We start from the raw sequence: 24946 nt of genomic DNA, 5'->3' as shown, positions 1-24946 counted from the left end.
ATAACCAGCAGGCTGAATCTTAAAATGTCTTTTCATGAAGGTCAAGTAAAATTTCTTCTAAAAAAAAAAATACGGCTTAACACTAACAAGCTCTTTGTTTTCTTCCTTATTGGAAATTGAATCCAAGTCCTTCATACTGAGCTACAGCCCCAAACCTATTCTTTAAATTTTATTTTGAGACAGGGTTTTATGAACATGCTAAATTGCCCAGGCTGGTGATGAACTTGCAATTTTCTTGCTGCAGCCTCCCAGAATGCTAGGATTCCAGATGTGATCTACCATGGTGGACAATAAAGTGAAGTTTTTATGTATCACAGTCATAGATCAAATTGGAGAGAAAGCTAGTATTGTAATGTATTACAACAAAGATTTTCAAACCATTATATGTTACGATTTTTAAATTATATAAGAGTCAGAAGTTCTGGTATGCTATTATTGACAGTAAAATGATTATAGATAACCATAATGTGTTCTATATTCAAAAAAAGCCTGAAAAAAAGAGTTTCACTGTTTTTACCCTAAAGGATGTTTGAGGCGACAGATATGTGAAACCTTAAACACTAAATAATATATACATATATTGAATTCTCACATGGTACCCCATAATTATGTACAAATTTTAAGTTTTTAAATATTTTAAAATTTCATGTTTTTAATTTAAAATTTTAAAACTTTCCAGAAATCAAGACACCATGAAATACAAAATGTCTAGTGAACTTGTGTCCTTAAATTTTAAAGACTAAAGGTGCACTCCTGTTCATATGAAATAAAAAATATGTAAATATATTGATGAATGATGGAATGATTCGCTATAGTAAAATAAAGAATATCTTTGGAGGTGAAAAACTACAAAACCGACTTCTAGATGGTCACTCAGCTTATACGCCAGTGTCTTTTGTGGAGTGGAGTGTAAAATTCTGGAAACTTGTAGAGTTTGTGGGCATGGTTTATGAAACAACAATAGTTTAAAAATCTTCTGTCCTGTATAAGTTAGGTAAGCCTGGTCAGAAGACATCGTGTAAAGTCAAGGCCTCTGAAAAGATGAAGTAGCACAGACATATATACGTGTACACAAAACACACACCTAATAATGAAACACATAAAACAGCACAATAGTAACAGTGAGCAGGAAAATCAAGGCAAATAATAAGATTCAGACAGATAGTAGAGTGCTGCTAACAGATGCGTAGCCTGAAGCAAATACAGATTGTAGGAAACATGGAGATAGATCTTTACAAAGGGGAAGCGGACCACGAAATGCAAGGGAAGCGGAAGAAGGAGAAGGGAAGAGAAGGCGAAGACAGTGAAGATACGTTATGTCCATGTGCCCATTCCCCAAAATGAGTGTACAGTAATCACTACAGACCGCAAACATTTACTAGTGAATATAGGAACTACAAAATTATTGTTTGGTTATAGGAATAGTAGTACCACAGACTTATATAGCGTGAAATACTATGTTTACAGAGACACTATTGTCAGTGACTAAAAAGATTATTTGAAAACAAAAAACAGATAGAAATTTTCCTTCTAAACATGTCAAAATAAATTCCAGATGCATTCATAAAATTGTTTTTAAGTGAAATCATACAAATGAAGCAAAAAATATATCCATCATCTAATCTCTGGATAGATAAGAGTTTTGGGGTTTTAAAGGCATGTAAGAAATCCAATAGAGGGATGTTAATATATGTAATGATCATATTTAGTGTCATTATAACTGAAGAAGATTATTTGAATTTTAGGTCTGATTTTCTGAAAATATTTCAATCCCATACATTAGAAACTTTATCTACAATAATGAGACACAAAACAAATCTAGAACTTCTTTATAACAAGTGTGTAAGGTGTTTGTTTTATTTTGCTCTATAATTTGTACTTCTAGGGCTAGAACCCAGGGCTTTGCACCTACTATGTAAGCACTTTACCACAACCCCTGTTACTATTTTTAATCCTAAGAAAGCTCATACAGATCCAAGGAGAAAGAAAGAATCTACTTCACACTGAAAGAAAATAAAAGAAACACAATTCATAAAAGAAATATATTTGTATTTCTTCAAACCAATGCCAATGAGACACTGGGATATACGTAATTTCTACTGTTTATGCAATTTAATTAAGTAGTTCAGACCATTCAGGCACACATTAGAGTTTTTTCCTAAAGAGATCAATAGCTCAGACTAAGCACACTGGTGAAATGCATCACAAATATGTGTGTAATTTCACAACTTGGGTCTCTATTGTAAATATGAATTTATATGATAAATGCTGATTTGATTTCAGTTTTGAAATGGAAAGTATCTTTGTTATCAACATGACTATTTATCTATTTGCAAAGATAAATATGTGAGGGGCTGGGGATTTAGCTCAGCAGCACAGCGCCTGCCTGGCAAGCACAAGGTTGTGAGTTCGATTCCCGGTACCGGAAAAAAACCAAAACAAAACACACAAACAAAAAAAGATAAATATGTGAGAGACAGCTGGAAAAGACTGTAAAGGGTAAAGCTGGTATTCCTGTCATCTTACATATTAGACAACAAGAGGCAAGGCCTAAACTTAACAGCTTATGAGGCAGGAATGTAAGCTTTCTATTTAATATGCTGAAGATACCATAGAAGAGACATACACTAGAAATGTAGGATGGTGAGGAGGAGAGAAGTAATTTGAACAAAATATTTTTCTTCCTCTAAAAATGGAAACAATATGAAAACATTTTGTTTTTTTAATAAGTTTATCTTTTTTGTTTGAATTAATTTTTTTGGTACAATTTAAGAATACAAAATGATCACATTCATCATAGGGAATTTGCACCTACCTGTGCGCGATATACCTTCATTTGTCTTTTTTCCCCTCCCACTGCCCTCCCCTCCCACACACCATTTAGAGATTGGAGGTGATTCTTTGGAAATGAATAGGAAAAATGGCTCAGTACAGTTAAATTGCAAAGGGATGGGAAGTAAAACCGAAACTGCTCAAAAGGAAAGACCAACTGGGATGGGAGAAAGGAGAAAAGAAAGAAAGAAGGAAGGGGAAAACAAAACAAAACAAAACAAATATATATATATAATATATATATTACATATAACAAATATATATATATAATATTTGTGTTATATATAACAAAAAGTTATATATATAACAAATATATATAACAAATATATATATATAATACCTAAGACAATTGCACTAGTAATTTCTATTGGTTCATTGAAAGGAACAATTAATGCTTAATTATTTGACCAGTTTTTCTTGCCTATATCTGGTAATCTGAACAACTGCTTTGAAGATAACAATATGCAGTATAACAACCATCGTTAATTCTATCATCTTGTTTTGAAATTTTGTATCATTTTAAAGGTTTTTTATTGTCCTTAAAATAAAATAAATTTTTAAAAAGTTGAAGAGGACACCATTGCTGAATATTTTATTCCTTTCCTTACTAAAATTTTATTTTACTTTGTATTATCTTCTGGTGATAAAATATTTGTATACAAAGGTCTTCATTAAAGCACTTGTTTGTTACAACAAATAAAAATTAGAAAAAAATAAATGTTTAACATAAAGTTGAACTGGTAGATAGTTCAGTACACACATGTGCTGATGTATGATTTAGGTGCTGGAACCAGATTTCAGGGAAGACTTTTAAGAGACTGGAAGAAAACAGCATGCAAAGTAAAAGGGAGCAATACCAAAACTTCTCCATGCATTATGACAAATGTATACAAAAATATTAACACAAGTGCTAAATTGCCACTGAATTCTATACATTTATTTTTTTACATTTCCACTTTTATAACTTTGCAATGATAATGTCCTTATTTTAAAAGAGGAAGTCAAAAATGACATAACTGACATTAACACTGTGATTGAGTTGTTAGAAAGTGACTAAGACAGAAATTTATCATTTATATACTAAAACACATCAGATTTTAATCTTTCAAGATTCAGAGTTACATATTATGCTTAAATTGATAATCTTATAGTCATATTTTAAAAAGCAGGCAGGGTAAGCTATGTCAAAGGAGCAAATCTTAGGGGGAAAGCCTATGGTGGAGTCACGATTTACTTTAGTCTTTGCAAAGAGGACAAAAATTCACTCTTTGAGACATAAAGAAACTGTTCCAGATGCATGTTATGAATTTCCTACTGGAACTTGGCACCTAACTGCCTTGGAAGTAGCTCTCAAATGTTTTACAGCAAGGAGTTACATTGGCACTGGATTCCTTAATGTTTGGAGTTTATTGTGAATTCCATTACACACAGTACTGGCTTAAATTAGCGTCTGCCTCTTTGCCCTCTTTAACTCATAACTGTCGTATTTTCAAGTTCTTGAGGCTCCTTCTTGCACTCTAATTTATTGCTTACATCTCAAGATCTGATATCTTTTTGCTTCCAATTGGAACACTTATCCTTCAATGAATGCTGCCATTTTACACTAGAACTCACAGAAGCAAAAACAATTGAATAAATAAATAAGATATGGAAGGTCTGTGGACCCACAGATCTGTGACTGCCCACCCCCTCCTTATAGAGACATACACACAGTCATGCATAGCATCATGCTGATTTGGCCAATGACAGACACTGTACACGACAATGACCTTATAAGATTGTATCACACAATGAGGTTTTACTTGTATATGTACTTTATGACATCTGAACAATAAATTCATCTAATGATATATTTTCCAGAACTTTTTCCCTATCATTAGCATGGCCTGACTGTATAAACACACACACACACACACACGCACACGCACATGCACATATATGCACATAGACATACCCACACATACACGAGTGATTAGGCTCTTTTTGCTTTTCAAAGCATTATAATTAAATATAAAATTAATTACTAAGAGAATAAAAACTGTTTCCTGGAGTGAACCCTGCTATAAAGGCAGTTTTATGAGAGCTTATCATGTGCACAGATCACATTGGCTTTTAAGGAGCCCTCCCCAGAGCCCTGAGGGCTTCCTCACCTCGGCGAGCGTACTTCTCATCCTTGACACAGATTTCACTTAAGGAACCAACTGGATCACAGTGACAAGGTTGGCATGGTCTCGGATAATTTGGTGACACCTAACAGAAATATTAAAATGCTTTCAGTCAAATGTAATAAAAACACCAATACTTTTCAATTCAGTGAACTTTCACAGATGTGTTAGTTTTATAATACATAAATTATTTTGAGAAAATTATAAAACATACCTTTAATATGTGTTTGCAGTTTCTAAAATCTAGTGTTCTAAATATATACACAGAGCAAAGAAGATCGAACAGCAAACTCTTAATATTTGCCACCTAGATTCAACAAGAATCAAGATTTTGCCATCTGAGTTTCATGTTGTTACTGCATTTTTAGAAGAAATTGTGAGTAAAACCTTTGAATCCCTACACATTTAAGGATGCATCCATCGTCACCAGAGTATTATTATCATAACAAGAAAAATGATAATATTTATTTGTATAGTCTAATTATGCTGTATAAAAGATCTTCCTCTTTTTGGCTTTTTATTACAGCATAGCTCAAAATTAGCAAAGTTTCTGCCCAATTCATTTTTAAGCACCTCTTTCACGTTGATCATGATGTGATTAAGTGGAAATTTAGGCTTGGGGCACCAAAATACTATTAAATACTTAAATTAAAAACTTGGTTTTCTCAGAGGCTGTGTAACCTGACAGGAAACAAGGGAAACTGTGTAATTTGGAAAACTTGAGCTCATCTCCCAGTGTGATCACTTACTGACTAGGGCACAGTGCGCAATTTATTTACTTCCCTGTGATATGAGAATAATACAAACAACTACAAAAATACTCTGTAAATTAAAATTAAAAAGAATAACATATAAAGCATCTCCCAGCATATATTACATACATGATACAACTAGTAGATCTTTCTGCTTTAATTAAACAAAACTAAAGTTTCTCATATAATGTACATATAACATGTGTTTTCCAGACAGAATAAAAAAGAACCAAAACTAAATTAGCTGTCCAGGAAATACTGAAATGGTGTTGAATATATTGTACACACCTATACATGTATCAGTATACATACATGTACACATATACGTAAGCTTAATTCACAAGTGGAAACTTGTTAACTGATAGAATTAAGGGTTTTAAAACGAGTTGTTTACTTAAGATTTTTTATAGATGATTGAATTTAAATCAAATAAGTTCATACAACAGTTTCAAAATCATCACTTGTTCAAGTGCATTTATTTCCCCGATTATGAAATAAGGATTATACACAGCAGAGATTAAAGTCTTGGTTCCTGCCTTAAGTTTACAGGGTTAAGTTTTGAAGGACAGTGACTAAAGAGAATATGGTAAGTGTTAAAAGAGATGCACCAACAGGGCCTTGTGGGGCAAAAAAGAAAGAATATTACAACACAAGGAAGTGAAGCAGTGTTTTGCAGAAAACCTAACATTTACTAGAGCTTCAAATATGAATAGCAATTGGAAAGTGGGATTGGGAGAAGAAATGCTTTCTACCCAGAGAAAACACCAGGACATTAAAAAAAACACCTGTGGCGTACCACAATACATTGTTTTAGGTAAAAATTTGACTTTAGAAGTATGACTTATGATATCAATGGTGGGTTGCAATGAGCCGAGGCCTCCTGCCCACTTTATATCTGTACTAATTGGAAAAATTTGTTTGAATTAGACTGTTCAACAAGAACGCTAATCTATAAGATTCCACAAGGAGGTCTACACTGATTTTTAATTTTATCAAAATAATAATTCAGATTATGTCAGTCCTCTAAATACTGTTATATATATTTCATGTGTAAAATATATACAAATATCAATCAAATTTAAATATTTAGTACATAAATGTAAAATCAAATTTTGAGAAAACAATTTTAAGAACCTCATAGAAATGTTATGTTCCAGTGCACAAAAGTTTATTTTCATAGCTTTGTGGACTTCTCAAATATTAAGTGCTTGCCATATCTGCACATAAAAACTTCTATCTAGCAAAAGTATGTTTATAAGTATCAAAACATCAAAAATCTCATCCAGATTCACTTAATTACTTGACTTGTAATAAAAACTTGATTAAGTTTCAAGGTCTGATTTAGTAATGCATCCTGTATGAGAATAATATATCATTAGATGACAATGATGAATTATGAATCCTGGATAAAACATAAAAATTAAATTATTTGAGCACTTGTGTGGATAATGAAAATCAGGCATACACCAGAAGAATGTGATGTTTGAAAGGAAAAAGATTCACAGAAGAATATCCATTGTCAGAGAGAGTCAAGACCACACTCTTCCTATTTGTACACGGCAAGTGTTTAACAATCCATTGTTGTGCAGATACATGTAAGAGATGTCAAGAAATGCAGGACAAAAGCAGTTCTGGAAAGATGAGTAGGTTGAGCAAAGATTTCAGGTGCTTCCCACCATAAAATGAACAGAAAATGAAGTTTAAACCAACCAGGTTAGAAATGTTAAATAAATAAATATCACGAATTTTCTCTGTGTTGTAACAAATAAAAGAAAACTTCCACATGTTGCAAGTGTCACTCAGTAAGTGTATTACTAAGCAGAGCACAACTCAAAGCCTCCACAGGAAGATAACGAAATGTAAGGTCTCTACACTGTGTTATTCAGAATGTCCCTTAAAAACAATAATTATATCAGGTGCAGTGGTATGCACCTGTAATCCCAGCACCTAGAGCAGGCCAAGCAGGAGGATTCCAAATTCCAGTCCTGACTGGGCAACGAAGCTGGGCCATGTCTCAAAATTAAAAACTCAAAAAACAAAACAAAACAAAAGTGTTGGGGATGTAGCTCAGTGGTAGAGCACCTCCAAATGTAATCCTCACTATTACAGAAATAAATAAAGTAGTAAAAATGTGATACTTATTTAATGCAAAGAAGTCAACAAAAGTACACCATGGGATGGACCAGGTATTCAAAACAACACATTTTGAAGTGTCATTGCAGGTACTGCAAACGTGTCAAAAACATAAAGGCAATAAATGTTTGTACTGAGTGACTGTATGAGATATTTCAGCAGAAAAGCAGAAACTGTAAGCAGTATAATTCCTGGTAGTCAAAAGTACACATGGGATAAGATGGAAAAATACAGTGAATGTTTAAATATTAAAAACGGATAACAGTAAAAGACACATTGCCATTAATCCATTTCAAAGCACCTGCCTCCCTTCAAATACACATCACAATGTTCTTGCCGCTTTCTAGAGAAGTTCTAGAAACCCTCTTTCGCGAGTGTCTTCAGTTACACCATAGTGGCTGCCTCGATTTTGAATCAGTTAAAAATGTTTACTTCTCATCCAGGGAAAAACAGGACAGCTCACGGTGCTAGATACAGTAAGTCAGGTTGATGAGGACACAACATAGTATATTTTAAAGCCTTCCCTTTCATTGGATGACACAGGGCACCTGATTCATCCTTTTAAATTGTCACACCTCGTAAACACTGTAGTGGAAGACAACATCCAGAATTTCCTCTGTAAGTGAAAAGAAGAATGGGATAATTGTGTTTGAAATGGGGGTGGTGTTGAGGGAAATTAATAGCAATGTAGCTTTTACGGCAAGAATATTTTTTTGATATCTAAGGATGATTATATTTTTGATCAACCCTTGTATCTCAGTTTTAAAATTCTCTGGCTGTGTTTAATGTCAAGTTACAAATGACAAGAAGAAAACTCTTCAAAGTAATGACATATGGCAGACAGATAATCAAATATAAAGAATAGAGAAAGAAAGCTTTTAAAAATAACAGCATCGCCTCATTAACCTATCAGGCACAATCCAGCAACATGATATGCATGTGGTTGGACTATCAGAAGAAAAAGAGAAATCATGGGTCAAAAAATATTTCTCAGGTACTAGGACCTAAAATTTCCTAAATGTGGAATTAACTCTGAATTTTCTGAACTCTGAAATAGATAGTTCTAACTCTGAATCCACAAAGCTCAGTAGGTGGAGCAAGACAATCACAAAGAAATTAAACATAAACACATCAGTGTCTAACTGAGACAGAATATATTTCTAACTGAGGTTGGAATACATTTTGCAGAGATAGTAAAATGAGATTTTGCAAGTCATAGAAGGTCTCCTTTTCTCCTCCACCCTCTTTTACCCCTTATCTTTTTTCCTCTCTTCCTATTCTTCTTCTAACAAACCTTATAAATGCAAAAAATAAAAAAAGATTTAGCTTAAAGACCATGTACAAGTAGGCCATAGACCAGATTTGTCTAAATGCCAGTTTTCCAATAAATTGCACAACTCCAAATACAAAGAGAATATGTTGAAACAAGCTAATGAGTTAAAGATTGTTATGATTTGTATCTAGATGCTTCCCTGAAGCTTTATTATCTTATAGGTGAGGCTTTAGCGAGGTGGTTGGATCATGGGGGTTTGATACTTATGAGTGGATTTGCCCACTGTTCCTTGATGGCTAAATGTGATGAGTTGAAACCTGGTTGGAGATGGGAGGTCACTGGGGCAGTGGCCTCTCTCCTCTTCCCTTGATATCCTCTCTGTCTCTCTCTGTCTCTCTCTGTCTCTCTCTCTGTCTCTCTCTCTGTCTCTCTCTGTCTCTCTGTCTATATTCTATACTTTAAAAATGATGTTATTTTTTAAAAAATTTTGACCTTTTGGATGAAATAATATCTTTAAATTATAGCACAACAAACTTGACTTATGAAAAAATATAAAACCTATCTAGCCCTATATAAAATAATAATTGAAATTACTGTCAATATTTTTATACAAAGAAAGAGGCTCAGATAATTTCTCAAAAGGAATTCTGTTTTAAAATTTCCTGAAACATTTTTAAAAGAATTAATTTCAGTTTTACACAAGTTATTTTATAAATCACAGGAAGGGAAAACATTTCCCAGGCTTATATTTTGAGATTAGCATACATAGAGAAACTAAGACATTACAAGAAAGTGAGACTACAGGCAAATATCCCTGTGTGACGAGACAGCAGTTCTTCACCAAATCAAATCGCCCAACATAGACAAATGGTAATATTCATAATCATGTGGAGTTAAATCCACAAACGCAAAGCTAGTTTAATATTTGATAAATCAATCGATGTAACTGCCCACACTGAGAGGGGAAAATATTTATATTTACTTCAGCAGAGCAGAAATGCATTTGTCAAAATGTAAAAACTTCATAATACTCTCAGTAACCTAGGAATAGTACAGAAGTTGCTGTATCTGATAAAGGGCATCCATAAAAAATCTACAACTCACAGTGAATTATTATACTTCCTGTTAAGATTAAGAACAATATAAACAATGTTCACTCTCACCACTTTTACTTAACATTGGCATAAATATTGTAAGAATAGAAGGAAGCTTGAATTTATTTGTACATAGTGCCTTCTGGGTATATGTCTAAAAGACCTACTTTAAAACTATAAGAACCAATAAGTAAGTTTTCAATTAAAATACAACACAAAGTTAGTATTCAAATTTTTTTGTAAAAATAATGTGAAAGAACTAGAAAATATTTTAGAAATAATTTATACAATAATTCAAAACAAAACACTGAAAATTAAATTTAATCGATACAAATTCTCTATTGCAAAAATAATGTTATGAATAACTACAGAAGATATAGACATATAGACAAATATACTATTTATTGATGAAATGATTCAAGATTTTGATGCTATTAATACTCTCCATATTATTACATAGATTCCAACAACAATCCCGAATATTTTCTGCAACATGGAAATGCAGAAAACGTATAGTAAACCAAAGAATGCTCAAAATGAAATGTAATGCTAGTTGTTACATTACTGTACTTATCTCTAAGTTTGTTAAAGCTAATATAATCAAGATCATATCTCATTAGCAAAAGATGAACAAAGAGAAGGAATTGAGGCTGCAAAAATTGATCTCTATAGCATGATCACATTACATGGTGCTTGAATAACTGATTTAAAAAACCATTTAAATCTCAATCATTATTGCATAACATAGACAAAGATTTCCTTGAATTTTTTTCTGGGAGTTAAAGTGAGAAAGCTTCTAAAACAATTATATCTCGACTTTAATAGATACTTCATGGGCAAAGATAACGGCAACAGCCAACAAGCACTTAAAATGAGGATTGATGCTCTAATGCAAAGCCACTCCGTGACCATTAGAATGTACTATTTTCCTTTTTTTTTTTTTTGCATAACTATATCCGGTCATCTGAGCAAATACTTTGTAGATAACAATAAGTAATACAACAACCATTGTTGATTTCCTATCATCTTGTTTAGAATGTATTATTTTTAAAACGGTCATCAATCTCATGTAACATGCCAGAAACAACTAAAAAATATTTAAAGATCAGATGTCTTTGGTGAACATGTAAAATATTATTACTAACGGTAAAATTTCAGGAGTTTCTTGTAGAGTTAAACATGTACTTATCTTTTGAGATAATTATTATATTCTTAGGTATTCATTCAAGTTAAATTTAAAAACAACCGTAAAAAGACTTGTGTAAGGTTATTGTTGTAGCAAACCAAAACCTGGAAAGAAGCTAATGTGCACCAATGGGAGAAAGGAATGAATTTTATACAGTCATGCAGAGCATTACTCATAATTCTGAAACAGAATTACCTAATGATGTATACTACATGAATAAATCCTAAAACATTATAAACAAAAGAGTGAAGACACAAATTAGCATGAATCACATGAATTCATTTCTATGAAGTTAATTAAAACATAAAGCTAATTCACATTGTTAAAATCAGAACAGAGTGTTCTGGTGCTGGGGGTTGACTGGAATGACTCACAGTGGAATTTTCTGGAGTAATGGGAATGTTTTCTATCACATTCTTAAAGATTTGCATCATTTTAGTTATGAAAATTTCCCAGTCTCCTGTTAGAACTTGAGGTTCAACATTTTAGAGAAGCTATGCAAATTACTTTTCTTCACATCTTTGGCATATGGAAAAGCAAAAATAACACTCTATGACAGAGAAGCATACTTTACCCCTTTGGGTCTGAAGAAGCCATCAATACATGTCTCACAGTTGATACCAGCAGTGTTCTGCGTGCAGTTAACACACACACCCCCTCCGATGTACTTTCCATGTATATTCAAGCTCAGATTTCTCCTGGCGACATTTTCATCATAATAGCATTCTTCAGCTTTTCCATGGCAATTGCATGCTACACGAGGGAAAAATAAATTAGCAAACATTAGTTGTGGGTTTCAGATACGTTTAAAACTATTTTCTCATACATTTAGCGCACATACAAGCAAACATATTTAGAAAGAATTTGAATTTATGGGGTAAGTTAATTAATTCACACTTTTAATGAAATGTGAGATAATCAAACATAATTTAAAATTGAAATTTTCAATATAGCTCTGACCTTTTACATATAAAAGTACAATTTCGAATGGCTCAGCACACAATGTCCTATTACATATTACAGCACATAATAAATAATTGAACAGCAGGACTGAATGACTGACAACCAGGCAGTCTGTAATGAGTAATTACTACAGTGAATCTCTGTGCTGGATTTGACGGGTAAAAATGGACATGTGGAGTAGTATTTTTCTCTCTTAGCAACTAAACTATGACAACCAAAATTGATTTGTTTAACAAATTGTTTTATATTGCTTATGAATGATTATAATTAAAATACACCACTTTTCTTATTTTAGGAATCTGAGCCAAACAGCAGTGTAGTAACACATCAGAGATAACCTCATCAGTGCTGGAAATCAAGTGGTGAAGTTAAGTTTCCAGAATCTGTACTTCTAACCTTCACATTCTACCCGGTGAGTGAGATGCAGGGTAGGTGTGTCAAGCTATCGGGGCAGAAGGAGAGCAACTCCTTGAGTTGAATGTTGCTATCCTGTCCTCTAATTAGCAGTGTATGATGTTAAACTGCTTCCTCTTTTCAGCTGTGTGACACTGAAAATCCCAGCATCAAAGATATTTTATTATTCATCTTTATAATTGTTTTCCAAAGACAAAATACTTAGAATAATGCTGTAAGCAAAGGAAATATCTCAATAAATAACAGTAGCAGCATTGATTGAATGACAAAGATAAAGATGATAGTACAAGTTGTTCAACTATGTGAGTATAGGTATAGGTGAAATTTATGTAAATAGAACTTCCGGCCAATTCCTATATAAAGTTAAATTTTAATAGCTTGAAATTTTTTCATCCAGAAATACTGTGTTGGATCACTCTCTCCACAGTAGATGTGATGACAACATTTCCTTATAGCCTCACCAATATTGTGTCTTATCTATACTTTGAATACCATTAATAAACATTCAGGCATTTGTGGAGTGGGTGAACACATACTTTCTTAAATTTTAATTGATACTTTTTCAGTTGGGAATGTGATCATGCATTGGTGAGGCTGTGAAAGTCATCTTTTTTTCTGAGAAAAATATATTTGACATTTGCTTATTTTAAACAGGTTTACAGGATTTTTCTTATTGATATGTGGGATCTTTTAATACAGTGAGGATATTATCTCATTGGCGTATTTGTTGCAAATATTTCCCCCAATTTGTTGACTTGATTTAGAACATGATATTTTTGCTACACTGATGGAGTTTCAAATTTTATTCTAGGGAACACATAGTAAGAGGTACAAATCTGCAGGCATTATGAATAGCTTCATAGCTGTAGGATTATCCCTAAGAATACTTAAACATCCTCTTTTAGAAATGTATTGCCAAAAATGAAGATTCTTGCTGCCAGTATAAATAGAGGGAAATATAGTGTGATACAAACTTATTCTTACGCTGTTTAGATTTGGTGTTACCTTGTGTTATGCAGACAAAACACGAATGTCTGAGAAACAGGCTTTTGTGTATTCCTGCCTCAACTCCTTTGTACTCCTGTACATTGCAGTCCTCACTGCTGTCAGTCAACTCCCCCCAATCATCCCTGAATTCACAGAAGCAGAGGATAAGGACAGCACCAGCTGACACTGAGCCATTTTCTGCATTGGCATCGGCAACTTGCTATTTCACAGAATGTCTGAGACATGCGCTGTGAAACCATTCTTTAAGTAAAGGCTTAGCAATGGAATGAATATTCGTCACTCTTTAGAGAAGTACTCATGTCTTGGCTTAAATAAGTTAGTTAGAGGAAAATCCACATTAAACTCAAATAAATTAGAAGGTGATCATCTGTTTTATAGAGGGATTTATCATGTCACAGCAGAATTTTCCTAGGTAGAAGATGAGTGGAATGCAATTCAAGTTGGAAAAGAAAACTTTTAACTTTTAAGAATGCATGGATTTCCAAAACTACAATATTTATGTAAGATTTTAGGGTTTCGATGCCCATCTTTAATTTTTGAATTTTGGAAATGCTTCTTCTACTCTACAAACATTAGGAAAAATTGTTCTATAATGCCAGTATTTACAGGATGCATATAAGAGTAAATGGAAATCCTCTGCTTTGTTTTACTTTTCCTCTGTTGCTAACAAGTTGATCAGTCCCTCTTTGTGGTGTTTGTTTAGACCTAGATGCACCAGGGCTGAGTGGTAAAGGACTTTGAAAATGCACTTAACATGGAAGTCTGTGTGATATGGTGTCAGAGGCAACAGAAAGAATCTCTACCTTCAAAAGCTGCTCCCACTGGAGATGATTGATACTTCACAAAAGGAAGACAGCTTAGCTAACATTTAAAGGCCTTTGGGAGGAAATATTCCTGTGTGGGATTTCACGTAAAGTTATCCTTAGGAATGGATGAAAAAAGCTTTGGAAAATCTGAGGTCTTTGCTGGTTTGAGGCTGGAGCAGTTGAAGGAAACCTGTGATGGTAGTGACCACTCAGAGTGGCCCATGTCTCTAGATATGACCCACGGGTTATGAAAATAGCTCTATGAAAAGGCAGACACAAATCTGAAGGCAAATAACGTAAGTGCAGAAGATGACGGCTCACGCAGCATTTCAAACTGGGAACAAAATATACTTACGGCTGGAGAAAATTTTATACTTAAAGTGTGCTGTGATGCAATAATCTTAAAGATCTAGCATTTCCAACAAGAGATGTATGATAAATATGGCCTGAATTCATGTGTACTGAATGAATATATAGCGTTGAGATTAGTATAAGATATCCGTCACTTGTTTTAGAATCATATAGGCCTGAATCATATAAGCTGAAACTATACAGTTAGGGTTGATTTACCAAAATATCACCATTAAAATTCAGTTGAGCAGGGGATATAGCTCAGTGGCATAAGCGCCTGCCTGGCAAGTGCAAGGTTGTGAGTTCAATCCCTGGTACCATTAAAAAAAAAAAAAAAAAAAAAAAATTCAGTTGAATTGGGCTACATGCTAGTTTGGGTTTATGTTCCAGCTGAAATCTGCTTTAAGGTTTTGTAGCTTGGGAAAATCACCAAAAACATAAGTGTCTCAAAAATTCCTTTCGCCATTTTGGCCCAGTTGGCAGTATTAGGCTATAATTTCAGCTACTGCACTTCATAGGTATTTTCCTTCAGAAATATATTCACTTAATTTCAAAGCAATAAATTATAAATGAGCACTTATTGACATGTTGGCACAGCCAGTCATTTTATTATTTCTTCATTAGTGGCATATTTTGGGGGGATCACTGGCCGGTAATTGTATAGCATAGTTCACGCAATACGTGATAATGATTATCATTACTGATAACGATTATCATAAAAGCACTTTTAACATGAGTACCTCTGGATGCTTGCTACTAAGACTCTCTATTTTAAGATATGTTCACCTATCATTATCAGTAGGCCAAGCAGACATGGACATCCCTATGTTTATTTCAACCCTACTCAGAACAGCCAATATATGGAGTCAACAGGGGAACATATCAAGAAAATGTGGAAGATATACATGATGGAATATGATTAAGTCAATAGAAGGATGACATCTTCCATCTGTGATGACAGGGATGGAAGTGAACAACGTCATATAAAGCAACATAAACCAGGCCCAGGAAGACAAATACCACCTGACTTCCCTGATATGTAGAACCCACAAATGCTGATCTTACAGGAGATGAGTACAGAATAGAGGCACAGGTGGTGGGGAGAGTATGCAGAATGCAGAGATGCAGTGGGTACTGAGTTGCAGTCAGACAGAAGGAATAATTCTGGCCTTTTGTGCAGCACTAGGATGACTACAGAAAATAACGGCAAACTGTGTATTTCAAAGAAACTCCATGAAGGGATTTGGGGTATTTTCACCTCAAAGAAATGATAAATGTTTGAGAAGATAGCTATGCCTACCTTAATCAAAACATTTGAAATTACGTACATGTAGCAAAGTATCATATGCTACCCGTAAGTGTTTACATCAGATTTATACAATAAGTATTCTTATTTCCATGAATTTTATCTTTTGCCTTTGTCACCTTTTATTCTTATACCACTCATAACTACTGCTCCCTCGAGGAGCACCGCCTCAAGGAAATATAACTGCTGAACCCTAAGGAATGAATTTCCCCCTGATCTTTCTCCTTTCTTTAGGCACTGAGTATTCAGGAAAGAAGGGTAGAGAACGGACTACAAAAGGAAGTTTCTAGAATGAGACAGAACAAATACATGTCTCAGAACCATTTCCCAAGTATGTGCATTTAGAAAGCTAGTTTGGACAGTCACAGTTTTACTTAATGTTTATTTACAATCCCTATGGTCTGTGTATACACATTATACTGTAAGCACTGGCTTCACCCTACAAACAACACATGCACAGTATGCTGTTGAGTGCTCCCACCATCCTCACACAATGGTAGATGTATAGATGTGGCAAATATTTCCAAATATAAAAACAAAACCCCTAGACAAGTAATTGGCTCTGATAAAAGGGTAAAGAATCTGTCAGCTCTTGTGCTGGATGAAGCAGACACCCAAACTGCAGCCAGGAGCTTCCCTACGGTCCCACTCACGTCTCAGCACAAGAACAGTGTCCAATCTGCTGCTTCTCAGGAACATACCTTCACATTCCGTCTTCGTCAGGAAAGTCCCCGCTTGCCACGGTTTCTGGTGGAATCCTGGGCAGCACTGATCGCAGCTCTCCCCGCAGGTGTTGTGCTCACACTCACAGCGCGATTTCTGGTCACACAGGGGGGAGCACACTTTGAGCATTGGTTAGAATTGCAGAGGAAGCGGAGGTCTCTTTGAAAGGTAGTACAATGTAAGGAAAAACTTCTACAGTGTGCACTGAAATGTAAAACTGCTCTCAGGCTGGGCAGCAGATGGTGCCTGCCGTGGAGTGGGCCGCTTTGATCAACACCAGCTTTGGATGATCCGGGCTCATCCCGGAATTACTGGGTATATGTTTGGAAGAGAGCAGGAAGCCTAATGGGATGTGGTCTTGAAGACTGAATTCTCCTGCTTTGATGCCAGGGGTCTGTAGCTTTCCTGGGACAAATGTGTCTCTTCCACGGCACCCCTCAAGTGCTGTTGATATTTTTGGATGTGGCAAAGGGAGAGTTCACTCACACACCTGTGCATCTCAAGTGCATAGGAAGAACAGAAATCTAGTGTTTCTGGATTAAATCTCCTGTCTGCATGTGCTCTGAGCACAGTCTCAGTTTACCACGTGTACATGTCCTTCCAAGGAAGCCCGCCCAGTGGGCTCCGTAGCTCGGGCAGCTTTGCCCATTAGCACCTATGATGACAAACCCTCGTCGTGCAGCAAGCAGCATTACAACCTCACCCGAAAAATGTGCCAAGATTTTGAAATCATCCCAGGAGGTAACATCCTGCAGTCCACTACCTAGAAAACTGCCTGAGTATAACACCATCCATGCTATAGTTGCAGCTGAGCAAAATAAAAGCAGAAATACCAACCATGGCGTTACCATCATTCACCAATCTTCCCATTTAATATATTTCTTCTGTACACTGCGTGGCAGATAGTTTTGAATTTCATCAGCTTATTTGTGACAAGCAAAACACATGCTCATTCATCTTGTTTTGTAGATTATGCTCAACTTATGCACTGCTATGAATGGAAAATTCTGTCAGAAGCATTCCAGCATTTTGTGCCCTGGCAGGACACTCTCTGGAATCTTCTCTTCTACTCCCCTTTTCGGCTCCACCCTACCTCTGCCTCCTGTTCCATGGCCATTTATAGATTTACCCTCATATCTATTTTTCATTTGTTTGCATTAATTTTTTGATTAAAGTTTTTTAAAAAGAAATGGACAGGTTGATGGATGGCAGGTATTCTTTAGAGCGAAATCATGCAGCAGGCTGTCAGAGCAAGAGAGGCTCCAAAATAGCAGTTTGGAACCTTTTAGGGAAAGAAAAAACCTAATCTGTTTTCTGATATCATGATGGTTGACTTCAAAGTCTATCATCTTAACTGCCAGCTCCGTTTCACCACAGCCTGGCTTTCTCTTACACTGTCTAAGTGGGGACCCAAAACCGGTTCACAGGGTTCCCTGTCAGCAAGGCCTTTTTCTGTGAAACATTTTACAGTTCAGCACTTCATTTCCTCTAAGCATCCTATAAATATACATACATTTGTGGCTGGATCAAGCGGACAAGCCCTGGCATGACCATAGCAGATGCACATCCCTCCGACCGAAATATCCTTGACAGAGTAGTAATACTGCAAAAAGCAATCCAGAGAAAAATCCTGTTAGGGTGGCTGCGAGGTGAAAGTAACAAAAGGGATATTCAGTTACCATTTTATTTTTTGCTTTTATGCTTCATTGGAAGCACGTTTGTAGTTCTTGAGGACAGCGAGGGCTCATGAAATGGATAATGTAACCCTAGCTTTCTAGCCATCGTCTAGGAGGAAAATGCTTCTAATTTATGTTAGGTGGGTGCTGTAGAAATTTCTTCTTGACATGGGATACAAAGGCCATGCTTGAGTACCCACTGTTAAGAGTAACTTCTGTTTTTGCTGTTTAAAATCTGAGGCTAAAGACAATAATTCTTCATAAAAGTCATTAGACATAGTTTCTGGAAAGAAAACCTCTGTAATTAGGATGAGAAAGACCTCAGTACCCACATAACTTATGTGGACTATTTTACAGGATGGATTTGATAAGACACAATAATTGTACAGGAACTTGTGCTACTAATAAGTTTTTATCCAAGTTTTGAAAGTTTGGGGAAAAACACTGCAAATTTGAAGTACAGAACACCTGCTTTTTTATTATTATATTAAAATACTCAATTATGTTCCTGTCTGAAGTTAATACAGGGATATGCCCCTAATACTTCAATCTAGCAGTTATTTTTAAAGATTATTGTTATGAGAGAGCTGGACTAATATTAAAATTTTAATTAATATGTGCATAAGATTTAATCATTCTCAGAGCTCTCTGCATTATTATATGGCATCTAAAGAACATGCTTAAAAGAGTATGGTTTTATTATCCTAATTATACACATGAAAAACTATGTGTTTTAGAAAGAATAAGTACATTGGAAAGAATCTCAGTTCCCTGGTCTGCCTTTTCCACGTCTTTCTTTCTGCCTCTCCTTCCTGTTCTCCTCCTTCTCCCTCTCTTTCTGTTATTTGTACATAGCATCTTTTACAAATATTTTTCTTATATTATCTTAATCTGCCTAGACTTTGAACCAATGGAACCTGCATGGAAATGTGGATAATGTAAAAATCTCCTTTTCACTTAACTTCCTCATTTAATAATATAAATATTAATGGATATATGCGCTCAAAATGCTGCCACAGTTAGATTGGAAGATGCCTTTAAAATTGGGAAATTGATTTTACATATAAATGTAAAATGCTTTGCTTTTGAATCATGAAGAAGACCAGAAATTCAATATCCTATTTTTATATATTTAAATTTGTATGTAGTGTTTATTGAGCTTGAGTACTTTCAAAAATCATATTTATATATTAACTTGTACTGTACTATTTTAAAGTCTCATGCACAATGAAGTTATAAATAATAGATGGGCACCCTCACTCTCTCTCTGCCTCCTGCAAAAGATGATAAAAGGAAAACTAATTTATTTTCATTGATTTTTTTTTACCCTGATAGATATCCTGTCAAGAATGAATAAATTTCACTTCAAATTTATTCAGTGTTCCTTGGTGTATATTTTCAGTCATGCTACAATTATAATCAAAGATTATTTTTTAAAAAACGTAAAAATCTAAATATTGCTATAAAATAACAATTGCTTCTACACAAGGCAATTGACAATACATTGAAATATAAAACAAGGTAAAGTTGTTTCAAATTTGGAAAAACAGAGCAGCAGAACATCTGCAGTAGGTTGTACGTGGAGAATTAAAACGTTCAGTTGTTTTGTGATGATGGAGAGGTTAGGTGTGGGTTAGTTATATAAGGAGGAGAAAAGCACAGGAGGAATATTCATTGTTCAGGACCTGTGATACTCAGAGGTTTAGCAGTTAGTGCTGAGGCTCTATGTGCTAATCCGATGGTGTTCTCCTTATCATCCTCTTGCATAACTTTTACATCCAGTAATACAGCAGTTACCTTGTTGGAATGCGTTTGTCTTACGGACTTATGGCTGAATTGATTCTCTTAGTAATACATAATGTCATAGTCATGTAGCTGCACATATGAGAGATGTGTACATTAATTAGTGTGGTATAGAGTAGACAAGAAGAAGTGCCACTATCACTCAAGGCAATCTAGGCTGATCACTAATGTCACAGTTCTACAAATTCTAGCTTAACACTGGAAGATAGCACTTCTGTTAGTTTCACTGGTCAAAGATCTGTAGGAAAAATGCTGTAACCTTTTGTGGGTTTTTTTTTTTTTTTTCTATCTGGGGATTGAACACAAGGTATTTTCACTGAATTACACCCTCAGCCTTCTTTTAAACGTTCAACGTTAGACAGGGTCTTGCTAAGTTTCTTAGGCTGGGCTCAAGCTTATAATTTTTCTCCTTAGCCTAATAAATACAAACTTTTATTTTTAAATTTTATTTTATCACATTTATTAAACACACATTGGAAAGCACATCAATCTGCAGTGCATCTCATGGTAAATCAATTTATAACAAAACTGAAAAAGGGTATCGTGTATATAGAAAATGTTTTCCCCAAAATGTCCATAATACAGTCCAGTGTTACACAGTGGTCATACTTTTTAAGTATAGGAAGATGGAAAATAAGAGTTCTTTGCTACTCAGCAAGGAAAAATATGTGTGAAAGAAATAAAAGAATGGAAGTTTAGGAATCTGAAAAAAGAACCTCTTGGTTCAGACATGTATTTACATTTATAGTCCCATTTAGTTATTTAAAAAACTCACGATGAGATATCAGAAGGAACACTGAATCATAGTGCTAAGAAATGCCAAGATCAATACGCCACTGAAACATCTGATAGAAGCGTTGCAGACAATTATTTACTCTGGATTGTGACATTTTTATAGTTCTGAACTGAAGGTAAACCAACTGGAGAGAATACTCCTTCTAACAGGCTGTGGTTTAAGGTCTCTTTCACATTTTTCTGACCAATCCTTCATTTCAAAAGCACAGCAATTACATGTGACCAAGGGAAAAGAGTAGCGGGTTTTATTATTTGCAATCAACCATTCCAGTGCTGACACAAGAGGCCATAAACTGTGAGAATTTATAACTGGATTTGCAAGAGTGATGAAAAGAGAGCAAAAACGGAACCCTTTGGGGGAGAAAATCCCTTCCACCCCAGATTTAATAGGTGAAGAGGATATTAAAGAATGTTAAATTATTTAAGTTTTTTTTTTTTTAAAAAAAGAACTATGAGAAAAGAATAAATCTTTCTGGAAAATATGCAGCTTTGCATTCTGAAAAGTAAATAATCAACAGAAGTACAGTTTAAACTTTTGCTATAGTAAATAACCCTATTTAATTCCATAAACTGTGGTAGCTTCGTAGGTAGTACATATGATCTTATTTAAAAAAAAATCAAATAGTGTATAGAAGCATTTTTTCTCTACAGCAGTGCTTTTATAAACTATAGCTCACTGTTCATTAAGGAAACACAATGAAACTTTGATGAGACAAAATGGCCCATAGGTCAGCAACGTGGACATCTAAACATTTTCTAGAACTTTCTAGAACTGCACATTCTCGGCCCTACCTTAGACCTACTAAAGTAAAATGTGTATATTTATAAGAACATCAGCTGATTCTATGCACATTAATGTTAAAGATATATCACTCTTTCTGTGTGTGTATATTGGGTCATGTTATAACATGAATTTCTTAATGTGGGTTATGACCCAAAATGTTTAAAGCCTTGACTTTTAGTTATATCTCCTCAGCAGTAATTGTAATAATAGTACAGGCCACCTAACATGACAAAAAGTAATTTGGTCCATAAAAAAATTATGAGCTAGATATTACGATTTTTGCTTTACAAAAGAGGAAATTAAAGAAAACGTATATTTACAAGTTTGACAAATGGTACACATTCAGTAAGTTCAGAGTTCAGATTTGAGCAAAGGAAGGTCTAATGAATTTTAAATTCTTCCAAAATTACCATCCCTACAAATTACTAAAAGATTTCTTTGTATGTTCCCGAACAGATAACTAAAAAGATGGGTGCCATAGAATTCATAAGCTCAATTATGACGCATAACTTACTCTTCTTGTGACAATGGGGTCAATTTCTCTTGGATCTTTGTGAGCAAACATCATCAGGTCAGCATTCAAGGTGCGGATCCTCTGAAATCGCAGACGAATGTATCGGGCAGAGGTGAATTCCAACAGTTCAGGAGAAGGATCATCAGCACTTGGTCTCCCATTGATCAAAGAAATGTGAATCTACACAACACAGAAAATAGTTTCAACAATTAAACTTACCAAAATTAAATGCCTGGCTGTGTTACTTTTTTCTAAGAAAAATAAAGGTAAGTTCTTTCTGTCAATCACGGTACTTGCTCATGTGTACTCCTTGGAAAACAGTGGAGTGACTGAGGTATTTCATGATCCATTTAAAATGCAGGTACGAAATTCATTCACGTATGGCTTAGATGTTCTCTATACTCTATTTTTAAAAAGACTAAGAAAGCAGAGAGCTTTTTTATTTTAATAATGAACAATGCAGTGCTTGGGCTCTAGGCAACTAATCTACCACTAAGCTACATCTTCAGCCATCTCACTGTGCTCTACAATTGCCTATATTCTTCTATGCAAGGCACTGTGTCCCCCTGCCCTTTCTAGGATTTCCACAAATTCTTTAATCAAATATTCTTTTCCAGAAAACTTTTATACCCTAAATTATTTAACAATCTGATGTGTAGTGAGAATCAAGTTACAAAATATTTCATAGAAACAGAAATCAAACTTTGTATGAACTTGAAATCATCTCATATCTACATATTCACATCTACATCAACATCTATACTACATCTATATCTACATCTATATCCATATTTATATCTATACCTAAATGCATTTCTATTAAAATATAAGGAGCAAAGATTGATAAATTTGGAGGAAAACCAGACAAACCTATGGTTACAGTAAGTAATTTCAATATATTTTTTCTTTTTGTGATTCATTTATTTTTTAGTAGATGATAGACCATGAAGAAAAAAATTTACCAAGACAATGACATACTCTATGAAAAAATATATTATAAGAAAATAGATTAAGCTTGGATGGAAAGGTGAATTGTTTAGGAAAGTAATTTAGCACCAGGAAAATATACAATCTAATCAGACCACATTCATGTAAAAATGGAGACAATGTCAAGGAACTTTCCTCCAAAGGAACAGGGTACCACACTCACAGGGATATCTTAAGAATAGAGAATTCTAATGAAGGATTAACTGCTGGATAAATAAAAAGAAAATTGCAATAAATAAAGGAAGCATGTCTCTACACGTAAAGGATTCTCATAAATCAACAAAGAAAAAGACCAACGATGTGATATAGAAATGGACAAAACGATACAGAGGCTCTACTGAAAGAAATAGGAACGGCTTTTAAACAATTGACAAAATACTGAAACTCACTCATAAACATCAATTAAAAGCATGCTGGCAAGCTTATTCCAGTTTGGAACTATTTCAAGTTTGGAAATATTTCAAGTTTGGAAATATTCAGGAACACTGATAATTTTCTTTAATGGCAACAATAAATGTATTATAGAATATCTCTTACACATATGAGTATGAATGTGTATGATGCAAACATCAATAGAAATTAATTTAGCAACAGCTATGAACATTAGAAAAGCATGAAATTTTTGACCTCAGAATTCTGTTTCTTGGATTTATCATATAGGTATAAAATAATATTTATATTGTATCACATATGGGTTGAAATATACAAAGCACTGAATGTTTCCATTCCCTTCCAAATTTATATATCAAATCGTTAATCCCAATGTGATAGAATTTGGAAGTGGGTGTCTGGGAGGTAATTAAATTTTGCGGGTGGAACTCTAATGAATGGAATTAGTGTCCAATAAAAAGAGAAGTCAGAAATCTACATTTGAGGAAGACAATTCCCGTAGTAACCCAACCATGCCTTCCTGCTTCTCTGATCTCTGATGAAATAAATTTCTGTTGTCCAAAAAGTCATGCAGGGTATGGATCTGTCTTATAGCAGCTGGAATGAACAAAGTCATGGTATTCTTGCAGCATTTGTAGTTACTGCCAAAGATTAGAAACAACCTAATATCCATCAATGTGAGATCAGTTAGATAAAGTATGTGTCTATGTACTGAATTTTGTGCAGCCCTTAGAAGGATTATTATCTATGGAATAAGTTTAACTAAAGCAAAGTTGTAAAGTAAATGGAAATTCAGTGGTAGGTTTTGAACTGCAAGTAGATACAGAAATCTGGCTATGCCCACATGAGCAGAAGGCTGAAAAGACAGGAATATTAGAAGGAGGGGGGTCGTCCGTGAAAGAGTGGATGTCCAGATACAGGATAGACTGTGCTTGTACTGAGATGCTTTGACTTTGAGGTCACCTTTTGGAATTTTCATCCACTTTTGCAA

General features: G+C 34.5%; 1 protein-coding gene across 4 annotated transcripts in view; it reads right to left on the bottom strand.

The window, feature by feature from the left end:
* The window catches only part of Lama2 (laminin, alpha 2), a 570325-nt gene that overhangs the window by 318899 nt on the left and 226480 nt on the right, over nucleotides 1-24946 (bottom strand). For all 4 annotated transcript variants that reach the window (XM_005389182.2, XM_005389183.2, XM_005389185.2 and 1 more), the window contains exons 5-9: nucleotides 22579-22758; nucleotides 18520-18609; nucleotides 16985-17102; nucleotides 12010-12188; nucleotides 4983-5082 (exon numbers count right to left, since the gene is read on the bottom strand). In XM_005389182.2, the coding sequence (XP_005389239.1) occupies nucleotides 4983-5082; nucleotides 12010-12188; nucleotides 16985-17102; nucleotides 18520-18609; nucleotides 22579-22758 (667 nt within the window). The remainder of the gene's footprint in view (nucleotides 1-4982; nucleotides 5083-12009; nucleotides 12189-16984; nucleotides 17103-18519; nucleotides 18610-22578; nucleotides 22759-24946) is intronic.

The sequence above is a fragment of the Chinchilla lanigera genome, unplaced genomic scaffold (genome assembly GCF_000276665.1).
Source record: "Chinchilla lanigera isolate Chin_1 unplaced genomic scaffold, ChiLan1.0 scaffold00035, whole genome shotgun sequence".
In the NCBI taxonomy this organism is placed as follows: Eukaryota; Metazoa; Chordata; class Mammalia; order Rodentia; family Chinchillidae; genus Chinchilla; species Chinchilla lanigera.
This window is presented reverse-complemented; position numbering and strand designations above follow the sequence as displayed.